The sequence below is a fragment of the Falco peregrinus genome, chromosome 6 (assembly GCF_023634155.1).
Source record: "Falco peregrinus isolate bFalPer1 chromosome 6, bFalPer1.pri, whole genome shotgun sequence".
NCBI classification, from domain to species: Eukaryota; Metazoa; Chordata; class Aves; order Falconiformes; family Falconidae; genus Falco; species Falco peregrinus.
Window position 1 is genome coordinate 21518904 of NC_073726.1, and position 24275 is coordinate 21543178.

A 24275-nucleotide genomic window follows, 5' to 3' on the forward strand; every position below is an offset into this window, starting at 1 on the left:
CACCCCCCACCCGAGGCCTGATAACGGCCCCGGCCCCGCACTCACCGGTGTGCGGCGCAGCTTGAGGCGGCCCCGCGGGACGCGGAAGAAGGTGTCGGCCTGGACCAGGCCCTGTGCCTGTCCCTGTCCCTGTGCCCGGGCCGCTCCTCCCAGCCGCTCAGCCGCGCCCCGCGCCGCCGCCAGCGCCCGCAGCCGCGCCTTCACCTCCACGTTCCGCCGCATCCCCGCCGCTCAAGCCCATTGGCTCCGCTTCGTGTTGTCATCGCCGGGCGCGCTTTGCCATTGGGCCGGCAGGCGCTCCGCCCCGCCCCGACGGGCGGTGGAGCCATGGCGGCGGCGGGACGGGGCAGCGGGGCCGCGGCCGGGGCTGTGCCCGCCGTCACCCGCCTGCAGGCCTACGCCTGGTGCCGGGAGTTCCTCGCCGGTTCCTGGAAGCTCATCGGGCCCGAGGAGTTCAGCATCGGGCCCGTCAGGTAGGAGCCGGAAGCGGGGGCCGCACCTGCCCGCCGGTGCGGTGACCCGGCCCCTCCCGGTGTCCTCGCCCCGGGTTCCCCTGAGCCACCCGGTGTCCCTGTCCTGTCCCCCGCAGTGTCCTGTCCTACCCTCCCCGGTGGCCTTGTCTGCCCTCGACTGGTGGCCCTGTCCGCCCCCCCAGTGGCCTTTCCTCCCCCCAGTTCCCCTGTCGGGTGCCACAGTCTCCCCCCAAGTCGCGTCGCCCCCAGTGCCCCTGTTTCCCCCTTATCCGGTAGCCCAGTCCCCCCTCCCCCTGTCTCCCAGTTGTTCCCCTGACCAGTAACCCAGTCTCCCACCTCAGTGTCCCCCAGTTGTCCCCCCGACTGGTGGCCCTGTTTCCAGCCAGGTGCCCCAGTTGTCCCTGCAACGGTGTCCCAGTCCTACCCCTGATGCCCCCACCCAGATGCCCCAGCCCTCTCCCAGTCATGTTCCTACCCCGGGTGCCCCAGTTGCCCCCCAACCTTGCCCTGCGGTGGCACCCCTGCAGCCCCTGACCAGCCTGTACTTGCAGCGGGGGGCTCAGCAACCTGCTGTTCAAGTGCACGCTGCCGGAGCACATCCTCAGCGTGGGGGACGAGCCCCGGCAGGTGCTGCTGCGCGTCTATGGGGCCATCCTGCAGGTGAGCATGGCCAGCACCGGACCCCCTGACCAGCAGCCCCCCACGACCAGCAGCCCTTGGATGGCTGCAGGGCTTAGGGCTCTGCCAGTGTCTTCCTCCTGGCCTGGGCCTGGCAGCTGCTGCGGGGCTGCAGGACCAGGGCAGCTGCCGGGGCTCACTGCCTGCGTCCGCAGGGCGTGGACTCGCTGGTGCTGGAGAGTGTGATGTTTGCCATCCTGGCTGAGCGGGCACTGGGGCCACGGCTCTACGGTGTCTTCCCCCAGGGGCGGCTGGAGCAATACATTCCGGTATGGGACAGGCTTTCCCCTCACTCCAGGCAGCTACCGACCACAGGAAGAGACATGACACGGTGCTTTTTGTGCCGCCAAGGGCAGGGCCGGCTCCCCAGGGCCGGCACGCCACTCACTTCACTGCTGTGTCCCACCCCAGAGCCGACGTCTGCGGACTGAGGACCTGCGAGACCCTGACATCTCCAAGGAGATTGCGGTGAAGATGTCCCGGTTCCACGGCATGGTGATGCCCTTCAACAAGGAGCCCAAATGGCTCTTTGGGACCATGGAGTGGTGAGGGCAGCTGCAGGCTTCTGGATCACCTCAGCCCCCAAAATCCTACGGGGTCCAGAGCACAGGGATGTTTCCCAGCTGGCTGCCAGCAGGGCCCACAGGAACAGGGTGTGGAGCCTCAGTAGCCCCGGCTCTGCACTGGGCTGGCGAGAGAGGGGCTGTGGTGGAGTGGCAGTGTCCAGGGATGTCTGTCCCACTGCAGCGCTGTCTCTTGTACTCCAGGTACCTGAAGCAGATTTCGGAGCTCACCTTCCCCGAGGAAGAGCAGCTGAAGAAGTTCAACCACCTCAAGACTTATAACCTGCAGGAAGAGATGAAGAGCCTCAGGTGAAGCTGAGCTGCCCACTGGCATGGCACAGGGCAAGGGCTGACCCCGTTTCACTGCCAGCCTCCTCACAGGGAGCCTGGGGTGACTCAGCTTCTCTGGAAACTGGTCTCTTCTGTTCCATGTCCTGAGAGGGAGCCTTCCACTCTGGGGAACGGCTCTCAGAGGGGTCCCTGTGTCCCCAGGGCAGGGTTTCTCCCAGTTTTCTTGAGCTCCGCATCCCAACTGTGTCCGTAGCTCTGTCCACCCATGGGCTGCAGCAACAGTGGTGGTCCCTGTGACCCTGCAGCTGGTGGGTGAGGGCCGGCAGGTCCTGCCCCTGCTGAGGTGTCTGTCCCCTGAACTGCAGGGAGCTGCTGGAGTCCACCCCCTCGCCGGTGGTCTTCTGCCACAATGACGTCCAGGAAGGTGAGTGCAGTGGGCAGGCAGCTGCTTCTCCTTGCAAAGGCCTCATCCTGGACCTGGAGCTGCTCTCCCTGCCTGCCTACCCCTGGGCACAGGCTCGGCCTCCTGCCCCTGCCTGCAGCTGCCCCCCAGCCCTGACAGAGCTGGTGGGTTCCCCCCAGCCACCCCTGAGCCAACCCCGTGTCTGCACAGGGAACATCCTGCTGCTGGCTGGGCGCGAGGCTTCCTCCTCTGACAAGCTTATGCTCATTGACTTTGAGTATAGCAGCTACAACTACCGGTGGGTCTGGGGGCTGCTGGGCTGAGCCCCATGCCAGGGTCCCTGCGGCAGCTGCTGCAGAGGCCAGTCTCCTGCTTGTGAGAGGCTGGGGCCCTGCTCACCCTCCCCTTTCTCCAGGGGCTTCGACATCGGCAACCATTTCTGCGAGTGGGTTTACAACTACACCCATGATTCCTGGCCGTTCTTTAAGGCTTCCCCAGAGAACTACCCCAGCCGGCAGCAGCAGGTAGAGCTGCCTCGTCCCTCGGCAGCAGACATAGGGTGCTCCCAGCAAGGGGGAGCCTCGTGGAGGCTGGCAGGGATGTACCAGATGTGTCAGTGCCAGTCTGCAGCATCCCAGCCTGCTCTGTCCCTCTTCCAGCTGCATTTCATCCGGCACTACCTCTCAGAGGACTCGGGGCGACGCGGGGACACCACACACAAGGAGCAGGCCCACATTGAAGAAGAAATGCTCACAGAGATCAACCGGTGAGGGGCATGCCGGGGTGGGGTGGGGGGTGTCCCTGTGGCTGTAGGGGACATCCTAGGGGCACATCTCCTTGTTCCTGCTGCACAGAGAGTGCAGCATCCCCAAAATCACCCTTGTCTGTCTCCCTCCCTCCTGCTCACTGTTGGTGTGGGGCATGGATGGGGGGTGGCCAGTGGGGCTGACTGCTGCTCTCCATCAGGTTTGCTCTGGCCTCTCACTTCTTCTGGGGCCTGTGGTCCATTCTGCAGGCGAAGATCTCCACCATCGAGTTCGGGTACCTGGTGAGCACTGCCTCTGAGTGCTGGAAGGGCCATGAATTGGGCCCTGGGGTTCCTTGCACGTCACCCCTTCTCTGATGCTGGGAGCGGGGGAGGTGGGCTGGGGGCGTCAGAGGACACAGGCTGTCCCTGACAACTCTTTCCTGCTACAGGACTATGCGCAGAGCCGCTTCGAAGCCTACTTCCAGCACAAGGCACAGTGTTCCTGAGAGCAGCTGCCCCAGCCCTGCCTGTGCCCACCTCCACTCCGCAGCCTCCCTCTGCCACACCCTGGCAACACCCGTGCTATGGGGCAGGCCAGGGATGCAGTGTCCCCTCCCAGGCGGCCTGCCCTCCAGCCTGGGCTGCCCAGACAGGTGATAGAACGGTTCAGGGGGCCAGTGTCTGCCCCTGCTCCCCAGGGCTATGCAGCAGAGCTGGGGGAGAGGTGGGTCTGCCCTAGTGCATGCCTCCTGGAGAAGGGGACATCGTGCTCGGAGGTGGCGCATCAGCCACGGGGCTGTGTCTTTGCCATGGCTCGTGTGCAGGCGGCCCCTGACAGAGTGGAGAGGCTGCTGGCAGCGCCCTGTCCCTGCCTGACCCTGTGGCTGCCCCATCACTGCCACTGTGGCTGCCCCCTCGCTGCCTTTGGCACAGCCCCTCTGTGGTGGCTTGTCCCTTGTCTCCGCACTGCTGGCACTGAGCAGGGCTTGAGCTGCAGGTCCTGGCTGGTGGGAGCCTCCTGCCCTTGCCAGCAGCAGGCGGGCAGGCACAGCCTGGACCAGAGAGACACGGATGGCTTGGCTGTCCTGCCAGCCCCTTGCACAGCCCTGCTTGGAGCTGTGGCCCTGCAAGTTGAGAGGGGTGCAGGCAGGGATGCTGAGAGCCCCCAGGGTGCTGCTGGGGGCCAAGGGGTGTAGGGGACCTATGCTTGCATCTCATTCTCCCCTGACAGCTTTCCCCAGACCCCTGGGGTTAAGGCAGGACCTGCCTGGCTTCCCTGTGGCTCTGGGCTGCTGGGATGGGGCAGAGGGCTGCTCCTTCCTTCCCCTCCCGACAGCAGAATGTAAACTGTCCTCAGACCAATAAACGCTGCGGTTGGTGCACGGTACCTGCTTGCTCTCTACAGGTGGCCCTGCTGCCACCACCTCCCTACTCGCCAGGGGCTTGCCACAGCCCCGGGCCGTCCCAGAATATTGCAGCAGAAGTGAGGCTGCCCCACAGCAGCATGCGCTGATCCTCTCCCCAGACCCCTCTGCTGGTGCCAGGGGGTCTGCAGGAGCTGTGGCTTGGGATGGGCAGTGGGTGCCACAGCTTATGTTGGCCCAGGGCCAAGCTGGGAGGGTACATCGGGCACAGGCTGCAACGGGATGCAGGAGACCAAGGCTGTACCCCCTCCTCACCCATGCTCCTCACCCCGCACTGTAGGGTACGTGCCACCCCCCACCCTGCCCCTGTGGCCAGCCAGGAGGGTCTCACCCGTGGCAGCAGCTCTGGTTTGTGCTATGGCAGAGGTGCTGCCCCATCTCCTCCCACCTGCGCTGCTCACAGCCTCCAGTTACTCCGTCTGCATCTTGGGGTGATTGCTGGTGCTGTCCTGCCCCCCGCAGCCCCACCGGTGAGAGCTGATGCTCGGGGAGGAAGCAGGCAAGTGTGGGTTCGCTGCTGGCCCGCTCCTCTGCCCAATGATCTCTTTCCCCCAGAACAGCTTCTCCACAGGCACCTTCCCCGCTGGCAGCAGTGGGGGCTTGTGGCTTCACCTTCCTTCCCCTGCGCCCCCTGACCAGGTCTGTGCCACGCTGCCTTCTGCCTGGCCCCGGCTGCCCTGACCAGGGTCTGCCCCCCTGGAGCTGAGCATGGGGGGCCAGGGCCCAGCATCCTTCTCCATGCTTACCCAGCTCCTCTTTCACCCACATACCGGCTATTTATAGCCCAGTGGCTGGTGGCCGGCAGGCAGCTGTGGGAGCTCCCTCCACATGGGCCACCTGGCCCGGGACCCTCTCTCAGAGCTGGGGGGGGGGGGGGCAGAGGCCGCAGAGGTGTCACCCTGAAGCTGCACAGGGTGTCCTGAGCCCTGGCCGGGGTGGGCACTGGGCGCACACCTGAGCACATGTGCGGGTGCAGCAGGGGTCACGCACATGTGTGCCCCTCCTGTACCCCTGCCAGCACTGGGGTCACAGCCCTTGGCCTGGGATGGGGGCTGCCGGGGGGGACCACGCTGCACTGGAGTCTCCTCCAGATGCCCTTCCAGCTGCAGGCAGCTGCCTCCGGTAGAGCGAACCGGGAGGGGAAGGTCAAGCCCCCTGGGCACGGCAGGCAGCGGGCACTCCTCTGTCTGCCCTTGCCCAGCGCTGCCCTGTGCCGCTGCTGTGGCACGGCAGGAGCTGGCCCCGTACGGCCCCGGGGAGCGGGACAGGATCCGGCCCCGTAGGGCCCCGGGGAACGGAACGGGCCCTGTACAGCCCAGCCCCGCGCCCGGACCCCCGGGCCAGCCCCCAGGCACACTGCCCGCGGCAGAGCGGGGAGGAGGGCCCCTGCCCTTGGGGTGCGGGGCTGGGGCGACGGGCTGCTCTCGGGGTACCGGCCCCTGCCTGGGGGGGACAGTCCCTGCCTGGGGTGCGGGTCTGTCCCTGAGGTGCCACTCCTTTCCCGGGGTGCCGGTCCCTTTTCCCGGGGTACCGGCCCTTTCCCGGGGTGCCGGCCCCGTTCCCGGGATGTTTGTCCCTTTCCCGGAGTGCCGGCCCTTTCCCCGCGCTGCCGGTCTCTTTCCCCGAGGTGCCGGTCCCTATCCCGGGTTGCCGGTTCCTTTCCCCGGCGTCCGGGGTGCCGTCCCTTTCCCGGGGTGCCGGTCCCTTCCCGGGGTGCCGGCCCTTTCCCGCGGTGCTGGCCCCCGCCGGGGCCGAGCGCGGTGCGGGGGTGGAGCGGCGGGCGAGCGCTGCCATTTCGGGCCATCCAGCGGGTCCCGCCCGCCGCCGGTGTCCGGTTACCGGTGCCGGGGCGCAGGGAGCCGCCGTCCCCGGGGCCGCCGCCCGCCGTCCGCGCCCCCGAGCAGGTACCGGGCACCCGGGCGGGGGGGACCCACGCGTGGGGGAGCCCAGCGGGGGCGGGAGCCGCTCAGGGCGGGCACCAGCACCCCCCCGGCGCCGGGGGACCCCGCGGCCCCCTACCCACCGCGCCGGGCGCCGGCTTCCACCCGTGACCGTAGGGAGCGTCCTCCAGACCCGCCCGCACCCCCGGCCCCGCGGCTGCCCGCGCTGCCCCGGTCCCGGCGGCGGCAGCGGGGCCCGAGGGCTCCCGGGCCGGGCAGCGGCTTCTCCAGGCGGCTGCGGGGCCCCGGCCCCGGTGACCTTGCGGCGCTGGCCGCGGGGCTGGGAGCCTCGTCCCACCCACGGCGTGGGGCCTGCGGGTCCCGGGGGCACGGGGCGGCACTGCCCTGCCCTGCCCTGCCGCGGGGGGCCAGGCCGTGCCGTGCAGCGCCCTGCCACGCTATCCTGCACCGCATAGTGCTGGGCCATGCCATGTGGTGCTGGGCCATGCTGTGTGGTGCTGTGCTACGGCCCACACTGCTGTGCTATGCCATGTAGTGCAGGGCCATGCCACGCGGTGCTGTGCGACACCACACACTGCTGTGGCATGCCATGCGGTGCTGTGAGGGGCCATGGAGTGCTGTGCCATGCTGTGTGGTGCTGTGCAGTGCCATGCGGTGCTGTGCAGTGCCATGCAGTGCCATGCAGTGCTGTGCCATGCCATGCTGAGCTGTGCCACACCATGCAGTGCTGTGCAGTGCTCTGTGTGGTGCTGTGCCGTGCTGTGCAGTGCTGTACCACACCATGCGGTGTAGTGCCATGCAGTGCCATGCTGTACTGTGGTCTGCAGTGTAGTGCACGGCGATCACATGCAGCAGGGTGCAGTGCAGCCGGGCAGTGCACTACACCGCAGAGCACTTCAGTGCAGGGTGATATGGTTTAATGCAGTGCCGTGCGGCATGAGGCAGTGCCATGCTGTACGGTTCAGTGCTGGGCAATGCTGTGCAGTGCAGTGTAACAGCACAGTGCAGAGCAATGCAGTTCAGTGCCATGTAATGCACACCAGTGCGGTGCTGCGTAACCACACAGAGCAGTGCAGTGTGGTACAGTGCGGTACAGTGATGCGGTGCAGCATGGTATGGCTGTGTGGTATTGCAGTTTGTTCAGTGCAGCGCAGTGTGGCTGTGTGGTGCAGCACAGTGTAGTGCAGTGCAGCATGGTGCAGCTGTGCAGTGCAGCATGGTATGGCTGTGTGGTATTGCAGTTCAGTGCAGCGCAGTGTGGCTGTGTGGTACAGCACAGTGCAGTACAGTGCAGTGCAGCCATGCGGTGCAGCGCAGGATGGTTGTGCGGTGCAGTTCAGCGCAGTGCAGTGTGGCTGTGTGGTGCAGCACAGTGCAGTGTGGTGCAGCATGGTGCAGCTGTGCAGTGCGGTGCAGCATGGTATGGGCTGTGCGGTACAGATAGCGTAGTGCGGTGTAGCCGTGCGGTGCAACACGGTGCAGTGCAGCACAATGTAGCAGTAGTGCTGTGACACGGTTCCTGCCAAGCTTCTGTCTTCAGCCCGAAGGTGCCTGTGTGAAGGGCACCACTAGCACACTGGTGCCTGAGGCACCTCGGGGTCTCCCCCTGCCTGAGGCCTGGGCTGCAGCAGCAGCACCCACAGGCCCCACGGCCCTCGGGCTCAGCCCTGGGCTGGCACCACCGGCACCCACAACAGCAGGATCCCGGGATCCCAGCTGTGCCTGCAGCAGGGTCCCTGCTCGCCCCGTGGCTCCGGCTGTTAGCTTGGCGGGCAGCGTTCCCAGTGCAGCACGGCTGCCTGCGCCCGGTACAGGGGCACGTGCTGCCTCGTCCTCCCAGGGTTTCACCACGGGCAGGGGCCGGCAGCTGCCCACCAGCAGGGGTGTGTCCCCTCTCTCCCAGCGCTGGGGACGCTGCGGGGACTGGAGGCGGCACTGAACCCTTCTCTCAGTGGGCACCCGGCCAGCGCCGCGTGACTGGGCCGCAGCACGCGCACTGGGCTGGCAGGCTCCCACGGGACATGGACATCCTGGCACTGCAGCCAGCACACCACCTCCAGGGCTGCACCAGTGCCTGTGCACTGCACCGGCCCGGGCAGTGCCACGGCAGAACCCCCACCCCGTGGGTGAGGGCACCCACTGCCCCCCCCCTCCCCCATGTCTTTGCTCCCTGGTGCCAGGGGTGGGCGAGGGTCCCCGCTCCATCCTGGGCAACATATCCCGGAGGTGGCTGTCGCTGCACTCAGCACCCCCATGTGTGTCCCCCAGCAGGTGCCAGCAGACCCCCAGGATGGCGGAGGCTCACCAAGCTGTGGCGTTCCAGTTCACTGTCACCCCTGAGGGCTTGGACTTCCACCTCAGCCGTGAGGCTGTCAGGCAGCTGTACCTTGCTGGCATCTCCTCCTGGAAGAAGCGCTTGGTCCGCGCCAAGGTGGGCTCGGCCAGGGGCAGCTGGACGGTTGGACCCCCTGTCCACTGCCGTCCCCGCCACCCTGACCCCACCTGTGCCCACAGAACAGCTTCCTGACCGGCGTCTACCCTGCCTCCCCCTCCAGCTGGATGGTGGTCGTGATGGCCACCGCTGGCTCTTTCTACTGCCAGGTTGACCCCTCCCTGGGGATGATTGCCCGCATCCGCCACTGCCTGCCTGAGAGGTGAGCATGGGCGGCTTGGCCAGGGGGGACCACTCCCCCATGGTCATGGTCCCGCTGGCCACACCCCTCGCTGGGGACCACCCCCCATGTCCCAACTCATGGTCCTGCAGAGGGACCCCCCTGGCATGTCCGCTGCTGCCCCAGGATGGCGATGGGAGCCTGTGGCAACCCCTGGGGGTCCCACCCCACACACCCCTATCCCACGGGCACAGCCCCACTTGGGGACATCCCCCAGAGGTCCCACCCTTCATGTCCCCCCAGCCCGCCATGTCCCCCCTCACCCTGTCTGCCCCCACAGCCGCCTCCTGAGCTATGAGAGCCGGACGATGGTGAGCACTGTGATCTTCTCCACCGGCGCCTGGCTCTCTGCCGTCCTGCTCTTCCGGCAGGCGCTGAAGCTGCTCCTTTCCTATCACGGCTGGATGTTTGAGCCGCATGGCAAGATGAGCCGCAGCACCAGGATCTGGGTGGTGAGCAGGACCTACAGCCAGCACTGACACGGGCACTGGCACCATCACTGGCCTGGCACGGCAGGGCAAGCGGTGCTGAGTGGCGTGCTGCCGGTGTAGGTGCAGGAGGATGCTAAGGCATAGGGTGCAGAGTGTCTGCATCTGCATGCATGAGTGCATGCACATGTGCAGCATAGTGGGTGCTGGGGCGCTGGCCAGGGCTGCGAAGCTGCTGGTGGTGGGGACGAGATGAGCCCGCTCTGTGACCTGGAGGCGGTGGGTGCCAGGGGCCCAGGGGAGCTGCAGGAGCCGGACAGCGAGGCCACGAGCTGCGCTGGGCTGCTCTGCCCAGGGTGGGCATGGGCAGGAGCAGCTGTCCAGGCCAGGGTGTCAGGGGCAGCAACTACAGTTGGGACCCAGCTGCGGTGCAGGGGAGCATGCAGGGCTGGGAAAGGGACAGTGACAGCATGCAGGGCTGTGACCAGCCAGAGTGCATGATTAGGACCTGGCTGCAGTGCAGCAGGCACATGCAGGACTCCCAGTGCCAGCAGCAGGAGCTGGTGCGCGGGCAATGCAAGGCCATGCCACACTCCTGCAGCTCAGCCTCATCCCCTCCATCCCCTGGCATGCCTGGCAGGCGCTGATGAAGGTGCTGTCAATCCGCAAGCCCCTGCTCTACAGCTTCCAGACCTCTCTGCCCAAGCTCCCTGTGCCCCCTGTGGAGGCCACCATCACCCGGGTAAGGAGCTGGGATGAGACTGGAGGGTCTGTCTGCAGTGGGCCAAGGATGGGGGTGTCACACCGAGCCCCCTCCCTGCAGTACCTGGAGTCGGTGCGCCCACTCATGGATGACGAGAAGTACAGTAAGATGGAGGCCCTGGCCAAGGAGTTCAAGGAGAAGACAGCTCCACGGCTGCAGAAGTACCTGATCCTCAAGTCCTGGTGGACAACCAACTATGTGAGTATCCTGGGCTTCTCCAGTGCTGGAGGGGGGGACCACCGCAGTGGTCCCCCCCTCCAGCACCAGGGTTGGTGACCCAGACTCAAGCCCATGGCCCTGCTGTCCTCCATCATCATGAGAGGGGGGGACTTGGGTCCTCCTGGGTGCCGCAGCTGGGTTGTTAGAGGCAGGGGGTCCTGCACCCCCTCACAATCCCTATCCCCATCCCTGCAGGTGAGCGACGACTGGTGGGGAGCAGTACATCTACCTGCATGGCCGCAGCCCACTCATGGTCAACAGCAACTACTATGCCATGGTAAGGGTTGGGGTGACCACTGCCATGCCCAAAACCCCCACCAGCTGCCCCTTGGCATCCTCATCGAACCCCATCCCTTGTCCCCAGGATTTTCTCTACGTGACCCCCAGCCACATCCAGGCTGCTCGGGCAGGTAACATGGTGCATGCCATCCTGATGTACCGCCGCAAGCTGGACCGTGGGGAGATCCCCCCCGTGAGCACCCAGGGCACTGGGGGAGCTGGGGGTGTTGGGGAAGGGTAGGTCTGGGGTGGAGTCACTGTGGGGCTGGCATGGGGTCCTGGGGCTGCAGGGAGGCTCAGGGAGGCTGGGGTTGGGGGGTGCAGGGGGCAGAGGTGAGGGCACAGGCATCCTGGCCCCCACTCACCGCTGCCCCATGCAGATGATGGCGCTGGGCATCGTGCCCATGTGCTCCTACCAGTCGGAACGGATGTTCAACACGACCCGCATCCCTGGCAAGGAGACGGGTACGGGGCACCGGGAGGGTCCCCATTCCTCAGGGTCTGTCCCAGGTGGGGTCCCAGGGCATGGAGTGGCCATAACACTGGTGTGTGTCCCCCAGACACACTGCTGCACCTGGTGGACAGCAAGCACCTGGCTGTCTACCACAAGGGCCGCTTCTACAAGGTCTGGCTCTACTATGGGGGGCAGCTGCTGCAGCCCTGTGACCTGGAGCTGCAGTTCCAGCGCATCCTGGATGACCCCTCGCCCCCCCAGCCTGGCGAGGAGCGGCTGGCAGCACTCACCGCTGGCGAGAGGTGCTGATGTCCCCGTGGGTCCCTGTGCTCTGGGCACACCGTGTATACTATGGGTGCTGAGCAGGCGCAGGGAGATGAAGGAGATGCTTGGGGATGGGTCACTTGGGTGGGGGGGGCCACGTTGGGCCACTCTTGGGGGGGGGGGGCTGCAGTGTGGGTCGGGGCATGGGGGTGGTGGGCTTGGGGGCCTCAGCAGGATGGTAGGCATCACCTGCCCCACACCCTCATGGCTCCTAGTGCTGGATCCTGGGGCCACCCATGGGTGGGGGGCTGTGGTGTGGGTTGGGGTTGTGGGCTTCGGGGGCTTTGTGGGATGATGGGCATCGCCAGCCCCACACTCTCTGGCTCCCAGTGGTGGACCCAAGGGCCACCCAGGGGTGGGAGTTGGGGCTTCATGGGCAGTGGGCTCAAGGGGCTCTGTGGGACAGTGGGCATCACCAACCCCACACTCTCATGCTGTTGATGGCGGTGGTGGCCACCATGGGTGGGTGCTGCAGTGCAGGTGGGGCTGGGGGGCTTGGGGGGCAGCAGATCAGGGCATCACCAGTCCCGGGCCCTCACGCTGGTGGTGCCGGCAGGGTGCCCTGGGCTGAGGCTCGAGCCCGGTTCTTCAGCCATGGGAAGAACAAGGTGTCACTGGATGCTATCGAGCGGGCAGCCTTCTTCCTGACGCTGGACGAGGAGGAGCACGGCTATGTCGCGGGCAAGGAGGGCTGCATGGACACCTATGCCAAATCCCTGCTGCATGGCCAGTGCTATGACCGGTGGGCACCCCCCCAACCCCCCTGCCCCAGCTCCCCCCAGTCCCCAGTGCCCACCCTGCCCTCACCACCCGGCTCCCTGCAGCTGGTTTGACAAGTCCTTCACCTTGGTGGTCTACAAGAACGGGAAGCTGGGGGCCAACGCCGAGCACTCCTGGGCTGATGCGCCCATCATTGGGCACCTCTGGGAGGGTAACGGGGGGTGAAGGGGTGCCCCCAGGGGCACCCCCAGCTGCGCACCCTCCTTGGGCACCCTGGGGCTCCAAGGGGGACCCCTGGGGCTGAGGATCCACATTGGCACCCCTAGTTGGGCACCCCCAGGGCATGGGACTCCAAGGTGGGCACCCCCCAGGCTGAGCACCTCTCTCCTGGGGTCTGGGGGAGTCAGAGGGGGCAGCCTGGGGTGAGTGGGGCTCTGGAGGAGGGTGTGGGGCAGCCCTGGGGGAGGGTGTGGGGCAGCCCTGAGCAAGTAGGGCAGGCGGGAGGTGAGTTGGGGGTGGATGGAGCAATGCTGGGGGGGGTGCAGGGGGCCGGTGCCCCACACTCAGGGACCTCTCCCCTCAGTTTGCACTGGCAACAGAAAAATTCCAGCTGGGCTACACCGATCGGGGACACTGCCGGGGCGAGCCCAACACTCAGCTCGCCCCCCCCCAGCGCCTCCAGTGGGACATCCCCCAGGAGGTGGGTCTGGCCCCCCAGCCGCAGCCCTGCAGGCAGGTTCTCGGAGTCCCCTGCGCCCCACGGGGCTCTCTGCACCCCAGCCACCCCACTTCCCCATGTCATTGGGGTGAGCTCTCCTGCACCCCAGCCACCCCCTGCACCCTACACCATTGGGGTGGGATCTCTGCACCCCAGCCACCCCCCTACCCCACGGCATCGGGGTGGCCTCTCTGCACCCCAGCCATCCCCTGCACCCCACATCATTGGGGTGAGCTCTCTGCACCCTGGCCACCCCTGTTGTGCCCCACGGCATCACGGTGGGCTCTCTGCACCCCAATCACCCTCCCCAGTCCCCACAGCACCAGTGCACCAGGCGCATGTGTGCCCTGGGCTGGGGCTGAGCCACCAGTGTCCCCGCACCGTAGGCAATGGGGGGCTGGGGCTGTACGCCCTGTCTGCCATGGCTGCGCCTCCCTGCAGTGCCGTGACACCATCGAGAGCTCGTACCGCCTGGCCAAGGCACTGGCCGATGATGTGGACTTCTGCTGCTTCCAGTTCTCTGAGTTTGGGAAGGGGCTGATCAAGAAGTGCCGGACCAGCCCCGACGCCTTTATCCAGATCTCCCTGCAGCTCGCACACTTCCGTGTGAGCTGCCCCGGCGGGGCTGGGAACGGGGGCGGGATGGGAAGGGGGACAGGGATGGGAATGGGGACAGGATGGGATGGGGATGGAGATGGGAATGGGAATGGGGACAGGGATGGGAACAGGTATGGGGATGGAGACAAGAACAGGAACAGAGACAGGAATGGGGATGGGAACAGGGAGAGGGACAGGGACAAGGATGGGATGGGGAGAGGAACAGGGACAGGAATGGGGATGGGGATGGGATGGGGATGGACTTGGGGACAGGGACTGGGATGGGATGGGGATGGGGACAGGGGCAACATCCCCTGGGCACGCCCTGGTCTGACCCAGCCTCTCTGCAGGACAAGGGCTGCTTCTGCCTCACCTACGAGGCCTCCATGACGCGTCTATTCCGTGAGGGCCGGACAGAGACGGTGAGGTCCTGCACCGCTGAGTCCACCGCCTTCGTGCGCAGCATGGGGGATGCCCGGAAGACCGTGAGCAATGCGCCAGGGTCCGGGTCTGCAGCCCCACAACCCCAACCCCCCACATCTCCCCTCCAAGACCTTGGCTCTGTCCTGCTGTCCCCAGCCAGGTCGGGGCTCAGTCTGCACCTCCCCTCTCTCTGGTGGTCCTCATCCCTCAAGGAGATCCACATGTCTGGAGGAGGTCCCCATCCCTCATGGAGGTCCCTATCTCTCATGATCTCTCTCTCTCTCAGGGAAGGCTCCATTTGTGGCAGATGTCCCTATTTCTCAAGGATGTCCCCATCCCTCACAGAGGTCCCCATCTTTTGGGGAGGACCCCATCTCTAGGAGAGGTCCCTGTTCCTTGGGGACATTCCCATCCCCGGAGAAAGTGTCCACCTCTGGAACAGGTCCCTGTCCCTGTGGAGGTCTCCATCCTTGGGGGACATCTCTGTCCCTGGGGAGGTCCCCATCCTGGTCCCTATCTGTGGGGGACATTCCTGTCCTTGGGAGGTCCCCATCCCTCAGGACCGTCTCCCCTGGAGCTGCACAGCTGTTGCCTCCCCCAGGCAGGACTAGGGAGCACTTGCCCTGCACGGAGCACCCAGGTGGCCAGGCTGGGGGTTACAGGACCCCAGCCTGCACCAGCCTTGAGCCTGGCTCTCCCCACAGCGAGCTGAGCGCCAGCGGCTCTTCAAGCTGGCGGCCGACAAGCACCAGCACATGTACCGCCTGGCCATGACCGGGGCCGGCATCGACCGACACCTCTTCTGCCTCTACGTGGTGTCCCGCTACCTGGGGATACAGTCCCCCTTCCTGGCCCAGGTGAGCTGGGGTGGGCGCAGGGGCACGCACAGCACCACACCATGCCAGCAACATGCATAGCACATGGGACACCGTGTGGGCACTACCCTTACATGTGTCACCAGCACACACATGCACAAGGGCTGAATGTGCAGCAGGTTGCAGGAAGGGTGCAGTAGGGTGCAGTGGGGCGCAGTGTGGTGCAGTGGGGCACATTTGGGCACAGCAAGGTGCAACGGGGTGCAGTGGGGCATGGTGTGGTTGAACAGGGTGCAGTGGGGTGCAGCGAGGCGTTTGGCTGGCGGCACCAACACTAGTTTGGGGCAGGTGCTGTCGGAGCCCTGGCGCCTCTCCACCAGCCAGACACCACAGCAGCAGCTGAAGATGTTCGACCTGAACAAGTACCCCGACCACGTCTCTAGTGGTGGCGGCTTTGGCCCCGTGAGCATCCCAGGGGGGTTCAGCAAGGCTGGGGGGCGGGGGGATAATGTGCATGGTGGGGCAGGTGGGTGGGTGTGCAAGGGCAGGAGTGGGGGTCTGTAGCCCATCCCCCTTGCCTGCAGCTCTGGGGCAGGAACATGCCCCATGCTGGGTGCCCCCAGCCCCGTGGCCCAGGTAGGTACCCCCCGGGGGTGCCATGGCCCTGTTCACCTCCCCCTGCAGGTGGCGGATGATGGCTACGGTGTCTCCTACATCATCGCTGGTGAGAACCTCATCACTTTCCATGTCTCCAGCAAGTTCTCCAGCTCTGAGACGGTGAGAGCCATGGGGCAGGGGTCTGGGGAGGCTCCCTGGAGCAGGGGTGCAGGGGCTGGGGGCTCCCTGGGCAGAGCAGGCAGGGCAGGCAGCAGCAGCTTTACCAGTGCTGCAGTTGCCATCCGTGCTGTAGGATCTCCTCTGGGGTTCCCATGGGTCTGAGGCAGCCCCCCGACCCTGACCCTGACCCCACTGTGACCCAGCCCCTCTCCTGTGGGACCACCACCCTGCTCAAGGCTCATGGTGCTGCCAGTGCAGGACCTGCCAGGTGTCCCACCTGTGGTAGGCCACAGGGGGTGGCCTAGGGGCTGGGGGGGCCACAGGCCACAGAGATCACAGGTGCTGCCCTGCAGGACTCAAAGCGCTTTGGGAGGAACATCCGCCAGGCCATGCTGGACATCGCTGAGCTCTTCGACAAGCCAGCCGAGAAGGCGGGGAAATGAGGGGGGAATTGGGCTCAGACCCCAGCCTGGAGGGGCCAGCAGGGGCCGCTCTGAGCCCTGGTGCTGGGCAGGGGGTTGGGGGTCAGCAAGGGTGTTGCTGCTCTGTACATGTTTCCAATAAAGACTGTTGGTGTGAGCTCCGTGCCCTCCATCAGGCTGGGTTCCCCTGCACCCATGGCGTCCCCAGGGGGTCCTGGCAGCACCCCAGCAGCCAGCAGGCAGCAGGTGCATCATCAACACGTCAAGCAGCAGATGAAAGGCTCCACTGGGTGGTGAGGTGGTGAGCGGTGAGCCGTGCCCACCAGCCGCCTGCGTGGCGATGACGAGGAGTGTGCAGTGGGGCATGGCGGCAGGGACACACGCTACGCAGAGCCCCTTGGCCGTGTCCAGCACGGCGGGACACCTCGCCCCGTGCAGCACGCAGCAGTTGGAGGCACTTGGCACCGTTCCCCCTCCAGCTGCCCGCACCCACCGAGATCACACAGCATTGGTGCCACCCAGCCAGCGCCCGCCCACATCGAGGCTTGGGATGGCTGGCCAGCCCAGAGCTGCCCGGTGGGCTGGGGGACAGCCAGGCCCAGCATGGGGCTCAGAGTCCCCCGCTGTGGGCATCTTCTCCAGGGATGCAGCCTAAGACCCCACCTGGCACCCACTCCCTGCCTGCACACGCTGCCTTACACCCCCTTTCTGCACCTCTGCCTGTTTCCCCTCCTGTGCTGCCAGAACTGCCTGATGTCCCCGTGCTGGGGGACACAGTGAGGAGGTGATGGGGAGGTGGCACCGCAGTGACATCCCCAGAGCTGGCATGGACTCTGCACCCACCATGAGCTGCTGAGCCGGGGTCCCTCCTGTGGCCAGGTGTGGGGCTACCCTCACCCCAGGCTGCATGCTGCACCCTGAGCCCACACTGGGGCTGCATTCTGTGCCCTGACCCTGAACTGGGGCACTGGGGCCGCATCCTGCACCCTAACCCTGCATCGAGGCTGCACCTTCACTGGGGCTGCATCCTGCCCCACAGCCTGGCCCCACAGTCCAGCTCAGCCCCACAGCTGGGGGTCTTAAAGTTGGGACCTGGTGGCTAAGTGCAGTGGGGACTCCGGAGGCCACAGGCAGGTGCCCCTGCCAGGGGCTGTGCCAGGACCCCAGGTGGAGCAGGAGCTGCTGGTGCGTGTCAGGAGCCATAATGCATGTCTGTTGGGAGCCACGCCAGGAGCCACGGCTGGAGCCACTCCGGGAGCCGCTGGTCCCTGCTCCCTTATCTGATTCCCAATGTGGGCAGCATGCCCAGCCCTGGCCCTGGTCCGCTCCCCAACAATGCAGCACCTTAACCCCTGAGCCTGGCCCTGCCTGGGGAGCTGTGTTCCCATGGGAATGGCACCCCTAAAACAGGGTGCTTCCTCCCAGCACCCCCTGTCCCCTCACAGGTCCCTCCCCACGGGCACATGTCCATCACTTGGCCTATGCCTCCTGTCCTGCTGGTTTGCGGTTCTGCCCAGGTGTCCTGGCTGCTGCCACCCCCATCCATGGGGCAGTGACCCCGTCCCCATGCTGGCTGGTGCTTGCACCAGACTGGTGGGTGCTCACACCAGTGCAATGTGTGGTCATGCTGGAGCCATGGGTGCTCACACCAGTGTGGTGGGTGCTCATGCCGGTGCGGTGGGTGCTCACGCCAGTGCGGTGGGTGCTCACACCAGCATGGTGGGTGCTCGCGCTGGTGTGGTGGGTGCTCACACTGGTGTGATGCACACTCACGCTGGTGCGGTGCATGCCACAGGAGGCCGTGGCCACGACTGGGCACAGAGGAGACAGCCTGGCAAGGCACAGCCCAGGGCTGGGCACCATCGCTGGGGTGAGCACCAGCTGCTGCCTGAGGAGCACCGACATGGACAGGGCTCTGCCAGTCACTGTGACCCCGCAGACTACCGACACCGCACCCCAGCACAGCCCAGCTCCCCTGCGCCGGTCAGCATTGCCTCCCCAGGGGGTGCCCTACCCTGGCACCCAGAGTGCGGAGAGCCAGGGCAGCACCCCAGGGTGTCTGGGGGTTCACGGTGGTGGGGCTGGGACCGTGGGGCTTGGCAGGGCATGGAGTTTCGGGGTTCCTGGCATGGCTCGGAGCATCACCCACAGCTGGCAGGGGGGCAGAGGTGGTGGCCTCAGGCTCTGCCATGGGCTCACTGGGGTCCCGGGTGGCATGAGGTGCTGGCACCACCGGGGACGACAGTGCGTCCACCCGGGGAGTGGTGCCTCTGGGAGTGCTGGAGCGAGGGGAGGCCTGGGCTGGGGGTCCTGCCATGGGGCTGCACCAGCACTGGGGGGTCCCGCCTGCATGTGGCAAGCAGGAGCCGTGGGCAAGCTGCCACTCCCCTTTGATCTGGGTGCCAGCACCCAGGAGTAGGTGCCACCCACCCTGTCTGCCACGCTATCTGATGCCCGCGCCCCGGCCGCAGCACCTATAAAGGTGTTGGGACGCCTGCGTCCTGCTCCAGCCGGGCTCATCTCCACGTCGCTCCCGCAGGTGCTGGATGGGTGCTGCAGCCATGGGTGCTGGGGTGGGGAATGGGTGCTGGGTGGGCAGTGGGTGCCGGAGCAGTCAAGGGGGTAGTGGCTGCTGGGTGGGCAGTGGGTGCTGCAGTGGGCAATGCGGTGGTGGGTGCTGGGCTGGGGCAGGCAATGGGGTGGTGGGTGCTGGACAAGCAGTGGGTGCTGGGGCATTGGGTGCTGGGGCATTGGGCGGGTGCTGGGGTGGATGGTGGGTGCTGTGGGGGGGAATTAGGTGCTCCAACCCCCCCACTGCGGCAGGGAAGGGAGAGGATGGCACCAGCTGCTTTCCTGGCGCTCTGCCTGCTCAGCTGCTTGGCCCTGCACCCCCTGCTACGAGGTGAGCCCCTGCCTGCCCCCTGCCTTCCCCCCCTGCCCCGGCCCTTTGCCCATGTTACCCACCCCCGGGGCACCCCCCTACCTGCCACAGCTCCCTGCGTGGCCTGAGGGTGGGCAGGGGAGGGCACTGGGGGCTCCCTGAAATGCAGCAGCTGGGGATCAGCCCCCCATATGGGGGCCGTGAGCCCCCCAGGCTGCCACCTGCCAGGTGCCAACGGTAGGCAGGTGCCGCTGGGGGGGGGCGGGCATGGTGACATCCTTCACTCGCCCTGAGCAGGGGTGCAGGCAAACAAGTGTCCCCGGGGCTGGCTGGACTTCAGTGGGCAGTGCTACGGGTACTTCGGCCAGGAATTCACCTGGAGGAAGGCAGAGGTGGGTACTGGGGGGTCTCAAGCCCCCCCTGTGCAGGCAGTGCTGCCAGGTCCCCTGACCTGCATGTCTGTGCCAGGCTTGGTGCCGGGCCACGCGTGGGGGGTGCCACCTGGCTTCGCTGCACAGCCCCGAGGAGCACCGCGCCCTCGCCACCTTCATCACCCAGCACCAGCGCCGGGAGGAGGAGGAGGAGAACGTCTGGATCGGCCTCTACTACCAGGTTGGTGTCGCGCGCCCGCAGTGCTGCCTGCGATGCTGCCTGCAGTTGCCCCCCTCCTGGCAGGGTCACCACCCCCGAAGCGTGCTCTGCCCCTGCCCCCCCGCACACCTCCATTCCCTGCCTGTCCCTGCCCACCCCTGCCTGCCCCCACGTGCCAGGCCTGCCCCTGCTCACCTCCCCATGCCCTGCCTGCCCCTGCCTGCCCCTGCCCACACCCCTGTGTCCTGCCAGTCCCTGCCTGTCCCTGCCCACCTCCCACCGTGCCCTGCCTGTGCCTGCCCATCCCGCCGTGTCCTGCCAGTCCCTGCCTGCCCCTACCTGCACTCCCGTGCCCTGCACACGCCCCCATGCCCCGCCTGTCCCTGCCCACCCCTGCTCCCCCCGCCCCCCCCCCCCCCCGTGCCCTGCCTGTCCCTGTCCACCTCTGCCCGAACTCCAGTGCCCTGGCTGCCTCCCCGTGTCCTGCCTGTCCCTGCCCGCCCCTGATTACCCCCGCACCGTGCCCTGCCCGCCCTCCCGTGCCCTGCATGTCCCTGCCTGCCTCTGCCCGAACTCCAGTGCCCTGCCCGTGCCCTGCCTGTCCCTGTCCACCCCTGCCCGCACTCCAGTGCCCCGCCCGCCCCCCCGTGCCCTGCCTGCCCCTGCCTGCCTCTGCCCGAACTCCAGTGCCCTGCCCGCCCTCCCGTGCCCTGCCCATCTCTGCCCGTCCCGCCGCGTCCTGCCAGTCCCTGCCCACCCCTGCCCGCACTCTCGTGCCCCGCCCTGCCCCCGTGCCCTGCCCACCCCCTTGTGCCCTGCCCTCCCCTGCCGCTCCCCGCGCCCTGCCCGGCGCTGCCCGGCGCTGCCTGACGCGGCCCGCCCTGCCGGCAGCGCGGCGCCTGGCGGTGGGCGGACGGCTCGGCCGGGCGGTACGCGGCCGCGGCCCCGGCCTGGGAGGGGGACGACGCCCCCGCGGGGCAGCGCTGCGCCGCGCTGGAGGACTCGGCCGGTGAGGGGGGCGGGGGGGTAGGAGGGGGTGCCCCCGGGTGGGGGTGGGGATGGCCGGGAGAGGGGTCCCTCCGGGTGGGGAACGGCTGGTGGAGGGGGGGGTGTCCCCCCGGGTAGGAGGAGGGGATCCCTTCAAATGGGGAACGGGAGAGGGGTCCCCCCGGGTAGCGGAGGGGGTGGGGGTCCCCCCAGGTGGGGGAGGGGATGGGAGGGCGTCCCCCCGGTCTGGAGTGGGCAGGGGTGCCTGTGTGGGGGAGGGGATCTCCCGGCTGGGGGAGGGGCTGGGAGGGAGTCTCCTCCAGGGAGGGGAGGGGAGGGGGTCGTGTGCCCCCCGACTCCCCAGCATCACTGCCCGTGTCTCGCAGGGTTCATGGCCTGGGAGGACGACTCCTGCAGCGAGAGGAAACCCTTCATCTGCAAATACGCAGCCTAGGGGGGCCCAGCCCCCCACGCTGCCCCCCAAACCCCATGGCCCTGCCACAGCCCACTCCCCCAGCCCGCACTCCATGGCACCAGTGCATCCTGGACCCCCAAACCCTGCACCCTGGTGCCCCACGGCTCCATCACAGCCCAGACCCCCAAGCCCCTCTTGCCCACTGCACTGCACATCACCCCCCCGACCCCTACCCCATATCGCTGCACCCCATGGCATGGTGCATCCTCACAACCTGGACCCCCAAACCCCTCTGCCCCACTGTCCCCAGATGCCCCCCGACCACGGGGGTGGACACAACAATAAAGTGTGCCCAAGCACCCCTGGCCTCGCGTCTTCATCCCCTCAGTGTCGGCCCCCACGTGGGAGCGGTATGGGGAGGGGGGGGGGGCACGGTGGGGTGCCTACGGCTGCATTCGTCTGGGTATGCTCAGGGGCCACGCAGGGGGTGCAAACTCGCAGCAGGAACCCTGCTGTCCCCAGCCCCCCTCGGTCCTCCATCAGTTTTCCACAGATTTTTCTCCATTTTGTGGTCAAAGTACAGAAGGCCCAGACGGTCCCCGCTGCTGCCACCCACCTGGAGTGTCCAAGGAGCAGGGCTGGCCCTGGCACTGTGGTGCAGGGGCTGTCCCCAGAGCAGGGGCTGTCCCCAGGGCAGAGGGTGTCCCCAGGGTAGGGGGTGTCCCTGGCCGTGGGGCTGGGCACTGGATGTGTGGGGCACATGTGGGTTTGGCGGTGGCACTGCCCATGCAGAGGTGTGCAGGGCAGCAGGACAGGCGCAGGCAGGTGCTGGGTGCTCCAGCCAAGATTACTGCATGAGGGGGCCCCTGCAGGGCAGTGGGCAGGGAGGGTGGTATGGGGGCACACTCAGACCCCCATGGGACCAGCCACCCCTCAGAGCTGGTGCTGGCACAGGAAGGGGAGCTTGTAGTTGCAGGGGTAGTCATGCCAGTAATAGAAACCTGGGCATGGCGGGGGGGGGGAGGGCAGCAACTCACCTGAGCCCTGTTACCCCTCCAGCACGCCCCCTTTTCCCTCCATCATCCCACCTCCATCACCGTCGCTCCATCACCCCCCATCACCATCACACCTTTTATCTCCAGCACCTCCCTCCAGCACCCCCCCTCCAGCACCCCTCCATCATCCCCCCTCCATCATCCCAGCACCAGCACCCCCCCTCCACCACCCTCCCTCCATCACCCCATCTCCATCACCCCATCTCCATCACCCCATCTCCATCACCCCTTTTATCTCCATCACCCCTCTACATCTCTCTCCTCCAGCACCCTCCCTCCAGCGCCCCCCACCTTCATCACACCTTTTATCTCCATCACCCCCATCCAGCACCCCTCCCAGCACCCCCTTCCAGCATCCCCCCTCCAGTACCCCCCTCCAGCACCCCCCATCTTCATCACACCTTTTATCTCCATCACCACCCCCATCACACCTTTTATCTCCATCATTCCCCTCCATCACCGCCATCTCCATCACTCCCCTCCATAGCCTCCACTCACCACCAGCCACCCCAACCCTCCAGCAGCACCCGGGGGTCCTGGCCAGGCCAGCCCCACCCTGTCCCACAGAACCTGGCCCTCCCAACCAGTTGTCCAGCCCCTTACAGCGCTCCCTGTCCGTCCCACTGGCTGTCGGGCTGTCCCAATGCCCAGTGCTTGTAGTTGAAGACAGATTTATTGGACCACTTCCACCACCTGCTCTGTGGATGCTGGGCGGGGGGGGTGGGCACATGGGGGTCAGCAGGTGCTTGAGGGGGTCAGGGCACCTCCTGGGCAGAGGCGCAGCTCCCCCTGGTCACTCACATGCTCCTCATCCTGCAGCCCGATCCATGTGGATGGAGGCTGGCCGCCCCATGGAGCTGGACCACTTACAGGTGCAGACCTGTACCTACGCCCAGCCCAGTGCTGCTCCTGTGACCCCCGCGGTCCCACCAGTCGACCCACAGGGACACGGGACCTGTTGGGACAAAAGCACTATGGGCAGTGACTCTATTTGAGTTGCGACACTGCAAAGCACCACCTGACAGCACAAACAAGTGCTCACCCTGCCGAACCGCACCGTGGCCATGCACCCAGGTCTGGTAGTCACCACCATGGCCATGACCTGGCAGCTGCCAGACTGCAGGCAGGGACCACACTGGGCTGCTTGGTGAGACCTGCTGCTGGCTGGCACGTCCCTCCTATTGCGTGTGGTGAGATCCGCTAGTGTGAAACCAGTGGGCAGTGTGCATTAACACAACCCCCCGCTGTGAGCGTAAAGATGGCCCAAGGCCAGCGTCATGAGTGAGCTGGCTCTGAGAGGGACTGGGCTTCAGGCTGTGGGTCCTTCCAAGGATCTGGAGGAGCAGTTTGGATCATTCCTGTGCAGCTGAAATGCCAACAGCAGCTGGCTTGTGTGCTGCAATGGCCAAGGCTGGAGGCTTCACAGAGACATGCTGGTGGGACACGACTGGTCCTTCTGCTGGGGTTGCACTCTCCATGCTCATCATGCATGGGCCAACAGTCAAGAAATGAAATGTTAAATTTCCAGATTGAGGTGCAAAAGGAGCAAGACGTGCCAGGGTCTGACACCGGGGTGGCTCTTGCAGGGGCTGTGCCACCAAGCCAGCACTGGCCGGGTCTGCAGCCAGTGGGACAGCTTTGCCTGGGGTCATCACCACGTTGGCCAAGTGGACAGAGTGGGCTGGGAGAGCAGTGAGCGCTTAGAGTGGCAAGGGCTGTGATCTGCACCCCCCAGCCCGCTGCCACGCTGGTCCCAGTTACCCTCAGTGCTTGGCCAACTGTTACACTGTGAACTACAGTGTGCGGAGTTAGGACCCATGGAATGACGGTGCCTTTGGTGATTTGTTATTCACCCACCCCATGCCAGGGGCCAGAGCTCCGGACTGTCAAAACTATCATTGCTTGTAATCAGGGATTAATTACCAGAGGTCCCTGAGGTGTCAGGTCCGCATCAGCGCAGGCCAGTGCTTGGGGCTCACATGTGAGCTGGAGCCGTGCCTGGGTGTGATTGGCACAGGGAGTGAGCATCGCTGCTGTCACTAGACATGACCCAATCATTATATTTATATGCATAAATAACTAAATAAATAAATTTTTAAAATTAATTACAAGGGAAAGGCTTCTTAGCCCTGGTACTGCCTGCTGCCCATGTATGTCACTGCCTGGCCCCATGCTAATGTGCTGGACAAGCAAGGAGCTGGGGAGCCCCAGGGGGCTTGGGAGGGAACACACGGAGCCCATCGTGCCCCAGGGT

General features: G+C 66.3%; 2 protein-coding genes across 2 annotated transcripts; both read left to right on the forward strand.

Annotated features, from left to right (window-relative positions):
• The first annotated feature begins 295 nt into the window (after positions 1-295).
• CHKB (choline kinase beta) lies at positions 296-4543 on the forward strand. Its single transcript, XM_055809029.1, has 11 exons — positions 296-473; positions 1025-1133; positions 1307-1420; positions 1563-1696; positions 1919-2023; positions 2371-2429; positions 2619-2706; positions 2824-2932; positions 3068-3174; positions 3375-3456; positions 3606-4543. Exons 1-11 carry the CDS (start codon positions 328-330, stop codon positions 3660-3662), a joined length of 1110 nt encoding a protein of 369 aa, XP_055665004.1. The 5' UTR covers positions 296-327; the 3' UTR covers positions 3663-4543.
• A 1794-nt stretch (positions 4544-6337) lies between these two features.
• On the forward strand, positions 6338-16249 carry CPT1B (carnitine palmitoyltransferase 1B). The gene is given in 20 exon segments (XM_055809105.1): positions 6338-6484; positions 8750-8912; positions 8996-9135; positions 9434-9605; positions 10222-10323; positions 10405-10548; positions 10768-10776; positions 10778-10840; positions 10928-11035; positions 11223-11307; positions 11403-11598; positions 12177-12362; positions 12445-12561; positions 12908-13040; positions 13500-13664; positions 14006-14140; positions 14783-14935; positions 15242-15355; positions 15578-15670; positions 16024-16249. Coding segments are annotated over 19 exon segments (2346 nt in total). The 5' UTR covers positions 6338-6484; positions 8750-8771; the 3' UTR covers positions 16114-16249.
• Positions 16250-24275: the final 8026 nt, after the last annotated feature.

Bases quoted from the DNA above. Each gene is read 5' to 3' on its own strand.
- CHKB (XM_055809029.1), top strand. From the start codon at position 328: ATGGCGGCGGCGGGACGGGGCAGCGGGGCCGCGGCCGGGGCTGTGCCC. The intron at 1,421-1,562 runs GTATGGGACAGG...GTCCCACCCCAG, and splicing joins GGCTGGAGCAATACATTCCG to AGCCGACGTCTGCGGACTGA. The intron at 2,024-2,370 runs GTGAAGCTGAGC...CCTGAACTGCAG, and splicing joins GAAGAGATGAAGAGCCTCAG to GGAGCTGCTGGAGTCCACCC.